Source organism: Rosa chinensis, chromosome 1 (assembly GCF_002994745.2).
Source record: "Rosa chinensis cultivar Old Blush chromosome 1, RchiOBHm-V2, whole genome shotgun sequence".
In the NCBI taxonomy this organism is placed as follows: Eukaryota; Viridiplantae; Streptophyta; class Magnoliopsida; order Rosales; family Rosaceae; genus Rosa; species Rosa chinensis.
In genome coordinates, this window is record NC_037088.1 from 18,735,703 (window position 1) to 18,744,126 (window position 8,424).

Below are 8,424 nucleotides of genomic sequence, written 5' to 3' on the forward strand. Positions count from 1 at the left end.
AACAAATTAGCATATCAGTGTAATTGCTGGTCAAACAAGCGATAAAAACTGCAGGATGCAGCAACAACAAGGCTGACTTTTGTATTGGGTAGAAGGTGATGGTCAACTAAGGCACGGTGTCGTTGCGCCACCACCGAGCCATAGAAAAATGGTTGCTGGTAGGGGTGGGCATGGTGTGGCGCGATGCGGTTTAAGGACCCTCCACGGTAATGCAAAAACGTTTTTGAATAGTCATAAAAAAAATTAAAAAATGTTTTTGAATTATATAAGAAAGAAAAAAATTGCAAAGAAGTGGAATGCGTCTTCATGGTTTTGAGAAGTAAACTCCTTGTATATAAACGTTTTTGTCAAATTTAAAAAGTATTGTTAGTACTCTCAAGCTGGCTCTTAAAGTTCAATAAATTATAAATCTCAGGCTCAGCCCAATTGATGGTCAAACTGCATAAGGCAACAATAACAATGCTGACATTTCGTACTGAGTAGAAGGTGATGGCCAGTTAAGGCAGGGTGTCGTTGCGCCACCACCGAGCCACACTAAAATGGTTGTTGAGGGAGCAAAGCCTACTGCTACGGTGGTGTGTATACCGAGTTTGATGTAGTGATGTTGCCTCGACAACCTATCCCTACACATGTCTATTTGGTGGGATTTTTAGTGTTTGGTGTGCACCCCATTTCGGGTTGGGTGCGACAGTCACTTTGCTAGCTCTCGTAGCTTCCTCTCCATTGGATGTGGAGGAGGGTTTTGGTATATCTAAAATCAACTGGTATGGGGCACATTTCGCCTATAAGAAGAGGCAGGCCAAAGGGAAGGACGAACATGGCCTAAACCCTAATAAGAGGGGAAGAGGTTATCTCGGAAGCTCAGTGCAGTTGAAGTTACACAGGTAGTTGGAGATGGCTCCACTCAAAGCTTGAGATATGTCTCCAAGGGTACCCTCATTTCTTGTGCTTCAATTAATAAGTTGACGTTATTTTTTTTATCGGAATTACCTATCCAAATCGCAGCCCTTGTTCTTCCTATTAATCTGGTTTCCTCTACAGTACTGAAGATTCTCTACTTATTGTATTCTCCCCTGAACCCTTCCTATAGCACAAAATCATACCATACTATAAAGACTAATTCGTGTCACAAACTGTCTGTACAAATGACTAAGAAATGAATCTCACATGATCTACAACTTCTGGAAAGCTAGAAAATCAAGTTGTACCAAAAGTTGAGTATGTTACTCAGAAACTTGGGATCCCTTAGAGAGACCTTATCTGAAAATTCTGTCGACAAATAAATCTAAATTAATGAGATATTTGGGAAGCTGAAAAATTCATACAATATCAGTGTTTGTGTAATCCATTGTTGAAACTATAAATCAATAACTAACATCTAAACATCTATCTCATTAATACCTCCCTTTGAGAACAATGAAGAGAATTTCAACATCTAGGTTAAACAATATTCAATTTTACAAAATGATGTACAAAACATTACTGTGATGGCAAATGCAAATAAACATCATCGGTGGTAGGAGAGCAATTCAGGAACAAACTAAGGAAGAACATGGGAACGAAATATCAGAGGATAGGTACAGCAAAATCCACTACTCCAACACTGCAAAAGTACACACAAGTTAGTCAAAGTTGCATTACCTTTTTTTTCTAAAGATAATTTAAAAGAAATATTTTAAGACAATTCCAGAAGATTTTTCCATTTAGGCTCCTGGCTTCTATATTTTTTTATTTTTCTTTTGGGATTCTTTTTATGCCCTTAAAGGGCATGATCAGTTTCTGTAAGCAATTAAAGTGCAAACTATGGCTATATAAAAATTAAAAATTAAAAGTAAAAACAGGTAGTTTCCTCTACTACTTTAGGATGTAGCTTTAATATGCAACTGCTGCAGATATTTGAGAATGTGTTTCCCTCATAAACAAGAGGTATTCCACCCCAGTCCCCAGGGCATGAGCAAGCTGTCATGCAATTAGTTTTTCTTCCCATTCTCCAATTAACAATCCTCAGAAAAGCCCTAACTAGTTGGGTACTGATCAATGCAAAAAATATATACAAGCATGGGAATTTGATATAACAATATCATAATTTGACAACATTCTATCAGATAAATTATATGAAAGTCACATGCATTTACAGATACCTAAAATAACCAAATTTCGTACAGAGAATAATGACACACCACAGTTCCCAGTATACTAGGTAAAAGAAAGAACAGTTGAAACCAGCTTACCACAGAAAGCAATGGTCCTTGCTTAAACTTGTCATGGAATGAAAATGCTATAGGCTTTGGATACTCCCCAGGTCCTCTGATAAATCCACTGTATTCATATTATAGGAAACCATAAGCAAAGGCAACATACTTAATCATTCTATTTGTCAGCAGACCGTACAAATTTAACATACAGCATTTGACAACTATTACACGGGAAAAGAAAAGAATAATAATTAAAAAAAAATAAGAATAATCATCTCACATTAATGATGCAGATATAAGAGGAGTCCTTCTAACATCATAGATGGCAATCAGACCTCTATACAACTCATCGCAATCTTTAAAAGATACAGCCAATCGCTCTCCCGAAGCATCCCAAGCTATCTTCTCAATGCCCTGACTGAAGAGATAACAACATAGATCAGAACTGGCTTCAACAAACATTGCCATGTACAAGTGGTAAATTAATACACTAAAAAATCTTTCGTTGAGGTTTTCCAACTTGCAACTGTCATATGTAATACTTAGCTTTTTTGGCTAAAGATAAAAGATGAAATAGACGCAAAAAGTATCTAACTCAAAGGTTAAAAAAAAATGACACATTGGCAAGTTTAAGAAACTTATATATATATCTACAGCACCCAAAAAAAAGAAAGATAGAATAGAGAGAGAGAGGGAGAGAGATAAAAGAAAGGCAGGCCACTCCTAACATCCAACACACCAAGACAACATGGTACACACAATCGTCTGTTGTAAGAATCACAGTTGCAGACAATCCCATTGAATAAAATCAGTATATCAAACACTCATGGAGATTATTAAAAATGTAAAAACGGTTGGAAATGGTTGTCTCTACCTGTTTGTTGAGGTCGTAATCTCTGGTAGTTCGACAGGTAATAGGTGCGCATCTGGGAAAAAAATCAGTGAAAAGATAATAACAGTAAGATTTCATAAGGTTCAGAAAATAGTTATTCAATACCAACTCATGAACTGTTTATTCATCTTGACAGTATTGTCATACATTTGAAAAGTACATTTTGCAAGTTCTAATGGCCTCAATGAAAAACCATCACATTCTCTATCTACGAGAAAGAGCATAGTAAGAATGCTTTGACAAAAAAAAAAAAAATACAGTAAGCATTGACACACAAGGTGCGCACTGCCCTCACTAAGCAAAGGAAGGTTAGGTTCAAATTGAAGTTAATTGGTGTATGGGAAAGTTTATTAAAGTCGTACAGACTCAAAAATCAAGTTGAAATAAATGAGACAATTTGTACAGAAAATGAGCTTTCATCTGTTTTCGCAATAAAGCTGTTGCATGGTAACTGCTCTCAAATGATATGTTTCGAACTGAAATGACACGAGTGACATTCCATCAGAGATCTTCCTTAATGTAGACAATAGTATACAGCCTATTGACTAAAGTTAGGGATTGATTGTTTCTAATTGTCTGCTAGTGTAAATTAAAGGCTGAACTTGACAGCAGATATATTACTTCTCACAGTCCCACTGGAAATCATTTGGCTGACATCTGTACTAAGGCTTTTCCAAAGATGCCTTTAATTCTATTTGCACCAAGCCTGAGTCCTTGATGTCTGCTTCCCAGCTTGCGGGAAGTGTCATTAAGCTAGGAGAACTATTGCTAAAGTTAAGATCCTGACTACTTGAATTAAGCACTGACTGTTTGGAATTCCTTGTCAGCTTATATTAAAGGTTGAAATCGAAAGCAGACTTGGGAAGATCTGTTTCTCAAGAAAGCCAGGTATTTCTTGATGTGTAATGCACTAGCGAATCTCTTCTCTCTCACTCAAGTTCCTTCTTCAACAGAGATCATAACGAAAGATACAATTTTCGATAGTTCATATAGAACTTGAAGATAACTACATGAGACCTTAAGAAGCAAGCAGCAAAAGCCCCTAGATAGCCCTGTTACTAGTATTGTAAATATCAATTTATTAAAAGCTTCCACCAGCTTGAAGATTAAAATTGTTACTTAGCTGCTTCTCAAATTTCATCTTCTATCTCTACAGCTTTCTTTCTTGGGATGCCCTTCCTACTGTTAGGTTTCTAACATATCTCTTATGTCAATTAAGCTGACCACAAAAATAAGAGGAGAACAACAAAATGAGATCAAAAGGAACACACTTAATGTCAATGACTGTCTCAAACATAACCAAAGTCTTGTTTCGCATTAGAAAAATAATAATAATAAATAAAATTAAAAAAAATTAAAATTAAAAATTAAAAATTAAAAAAATAAAAATAAATAAAATTAAAAAAGAAAAATATCTCATACATACAAACTTTAAAGTACGCTGGCATACCCAGTGATGGTGGCTTTGAAGCAAAGTGAATGGACCCCAAAGTTGAAGATTTAGAGAAGGCAAGAAGTATCATACGCCCATCAGGATCCCATGATGCTCCCTAGTATGAAGACAAAACAATAAGCATAGACAGGGAAAACTGCAACTGGTATAGGCCAGGCATTTCTGTTCAACTAAATGTGCATTAATGGGCTTCATGAGTGAGTGGGGCAATGGACAAGCAGAAATTGTATGTTACAATGGGTGATTCAGTTCAAAAGCGATAGGACTAAGAGTTCTACTTGCAGGCTAAGTGGCTAACTACCCAAGAAAGTTCCATTGCGGGCTAAGTGGCTAACTACCCAAGAAACTTGAGCAATCCTCACAAGAAACATACAGCATACCTGTAAGGAGCCATTCCTCGCAAGGCAACAACCAGGAAAAGAAAAAAAGGGAACTGCTCCTGCCATGCACTCAAAATGACAGCATGGTACACAGGCTACCGACCTCAATGATCTAAGACATTGATAGCCATATAGGTCATCACTTAATATGCATCTACAAATTGAAAATAGCACTGTAACTGACCTTTACAAAGCCGCTAGTTGACGACCATGATTCAGATGCCCATGTGTTTGTCTCCCAAAGATAAAACGTTCCATCACTGTTTAACAATAAAAGAATGATCAGCTTATTCATCATAAACTGGTTTACGTTCAATTAAGCTTAGGACAAACCAAACCAAAGAGCAAATATTCAATATGACAGTACAATTTTGCGGAGAAAAAGTAATCGCCAGTTGGTGACCACTTCAGTATTGATATGCCAGCTAGTCCACGTCGAATAGGTGTCCCAATCCCTAACAAAGCAGATAAGGCAATTAAGTCACAAGTTGAAAAAGTAAAGCATAAGTTTTCTGCTTTAAGAGTATAAAAACATCTAACTTACTCACCAGCAAACAAAGAAGTTTCAAAAATCAAATAAACTAAAAGTAATAGATCCTGAATGAAGCAGATTACCAGCTTTTAAAAAGAATTTCCAAAAGAGGTTTTTTTAACGCACAAGCAAAGCAAAGCAGCTTGCTAAATTTGAAAAAATAAAAAAAATCAACAATTCCATTAGAAAAGCAGATGCACATGGTCATACAAAAAATAATAATAAAAATCCCAAATGTACCCTTTATCATCTTTTACCAATCTTAAGATGGTCTAGCATATTGGGTCATTACGAAAGATTACTTTACTTACATAAAAGCAGTGCCAGTTGTACACTAGCATATGCAATCCTTTTTCAATCAAATTGGTAAATACAGTATTTGATGGTGTGCAGTTAGGCAAGACACAAGCCAAAGTGTCAGATCAAGTTATGTTACCAAAACAACAATTAAATCAGTAAATTAGCTGCAGTGTGTCAGTTTACAGTGTCATGCATGCTTGAACATGAATGCAGTGAAAGGGTATAGGGGGCAGCATGAGCTAGAACAATATTCATGATTAATACTACTAGTAATGATTATGACGATCTAGTAATAACATGCTAATGCAGAAGAACATCAAAGTTTAAGACAGATTGCAAACAGAAAATAATGTCATCTAATAGCTAACAGCGAGCTAGACAACACTTCCTCTGAGGCAAACATCAAGATACAATTCACAATGAATGAAAGTAGCAAAAGAAGTGAGTAGCATATGGTGAATACCTTGAGCAACATCCCATATGGTAAATGATGAACTCTCATAAGAGCCAGAAGCCAAATATGTAAGTACATGTCAAGGATATTTCAAATAGCCATAATGTACAAAGTAAGGGTTCAAATTATCTAAAGCCTCTTTTAATACAATGAAGGCAGAGCATGTTTTCCTGCTTAAAATATGATGCATGACTATAGAGCAGATACCTCGGTATCAAAAGAAGAAAGGAAAAGAAAAAAAAAGGTGATATGGAGCATGCAAGTTTCTGTGGATTTCTGGGATCAAAGAGAAAACAAAAACAATTGATCTTAAGAGGGGAATAAAAAACATTTTGCATGTCTGAAAAACTAGTATAAGTTGCAAGAAAGCCTTCATTTTCATGCAGTGTGTTTTCAATTTAACATAATTGAACCCAGAAGTGAGTTTGTTTGGATATCTTCCATCAGGACTCCAGGAAAGTGCAGTAATCTGTTCCTCGTTATGACTCCGAAGAAAATCCACCAAAGTATATCGGATTCCAGAACCTCTAGAGAGAGTTCCCAAAAAGGAAGAAGCACCAGATCTCACAGATGCAACACTGCCAGGGAAAGAAGCGGCCCAAATGCAGATCCCACCACTGAAATAATTCCATGCAATGAAACAAGATCAGTGTTAACAAACATATAGCCAGTCTAAATAAATAAAATGTACAATGTCATCAGGCAGGAACTCTTTTACTTGCCTACATGCCACAGAAAGCGTCCTCCCACCATTTGGCCTCCATTCAAGTACCTTGACATCTTTCTGCGATTCATTAGCCAAAATGCACGGCTCCTTCCCTTCTGTTGAAGTAAAAATTGCATTCACATACATACAAGTCCAGCTAAAGACAAAAGTCTAACAAAACAAGCCAGCAAAATTGATACAGGAAGTAGATAATCATCTAACCTGAATCCTCATAATCTCGAACTAGAACTTGATTTGAGCCAGATATAAATGCTACAACATGTTTATGTGGGTGCCAGCTCAATCCCTGAAGATCAACTTCCGGTAACAAGTTCACCTACACATCCGAGTGACGCGACATGGAAACTTTAGCAGCTTGTTTTATCACAAATTTGTACTCTACTATCGTTAACTCGATAATGCCGCCCCTATACATTACAAACTAAACTGCGCTAAGAATAATGCGAAAGTCACTAGTAATTATTCACATGTAGAAAACTAATGAAATAGTGCAATTGGGTGAAAACAAAGAAGAGTAAAGGCAAGATACATGGTTAGGATGGAATAGGCTTTGTAGGAGTCCCTTTGTGGGAGCTGTTTCGCGGTCCGGACTCGGTGGAGGCCCAACTTCGGATTGAAATGGAACCGGGCTGAATGTCATTCCCTGTTAAAACACATAGAACCCATCAATTTGACATGAATGAATGAATAGATATGCAGATACATGAAAATGTGAAGGAAACACAGACCAGAATCTTTCCATAAGTTTCTTTGGCTCCATCATCGGAGAGGTTTTCAGAGGTGACTATATCATATGAGAAGATTATCAATAAGCAATTGATGTGAGAATTAGGTCGAAGGAATGAGGAAGAAGAAGAAAGAGGGGGTTGGGACTTACTTAGGTCGCGATTGATTTCGCAAACGGTGAAGGAACCGGGTTTGGGAAAGCAAGGCATCCCTGATTCCTGCTTTCTCTGCTCAAATTCACCCGAGTGGACAAGTTTACAGTGTTTTTGAATTACGGCTGGTTCGGCGACTCTGAGAGCCTTTTTTGGTCTCTATCATTTTATTACCACCACTTTTAATTTGTATTTAATCCTTTTACCATAATTCTTACCGTCAAACTTTTTAGTTTTACTTTTTTTCTCACTTCACCCCTTTAAGTTTTTTTTTTTTTTTTTAATTTTAATATCATTTTACTCTCACCCCTTTGTTATTTAGAGAGAGAGATAAACCATAGGAGACTTCGCCTTAGCCGGTCACCAACTGCCAGATTCCGATCAACTTTCCCCGGGTTCCAGTCACCTGCCGCAGCCCACCGGATTTTTCTGTAAACCTCGCCGAAGATCCCTAAAGAGGTCGTCGAAGATTTAATAGGTCGCTAGAAAAGTTTATTGCCCAAATAAACGTCTATTGCTCCCCATTGCCCCCCAATAGAGGGGAAATAAACCTCTATTACCTCCCAATAAACGTCTATTGCCCTTCGATAGAACTTTCGGTAGCTGGAATGGG

At 37.1% G+C, this 8,424-nt stretch overlaps 1 protein-coding gene across 1 annotated transcript; it reads right to left on the bottom strand.

The window, feature by feature from the left end:
• Window positions 1-1,270: 1,270 nt before the first annotated feature.
• LOC112182192 (aladin) lies at window positions 1,271-7,964 on the bottom strand. Its single transcript, XM_024320648.2, has 14 exons — window positions 7,811-7,964; window positions 7,662-7,717; window positions 7,463-7,576; window positions 7,135-7,249; window positions 6,929-7,028; window positions 6,644-6,823; window positions 6,216-6,274; window positions 5,288-5,375; window positions 5,105-5,180; window positions 4,538-4,637; window positions 3,070-3,121; window positions 2,476-2,613; window positions 2,232-2,319; window positions 1,271-1,603 (listed from the first exon to the last, which is right to left on the bottom strand). The coding sequence occupies exons 1-14, from the start codon at window positions 7,866-7,868 to the stop codon at window positions 1,541-1,543; spliced, it is 1,287 nt and encodes a 428-aa protein (XP_024176416.1). The 5' UTR covers window positions 7,869-7,964; the 3' UTR covers window positions 1,271-1,540.
• Between the last annotated feature and the right edge of the window lie 460 nt (window positions 7,965-8,424).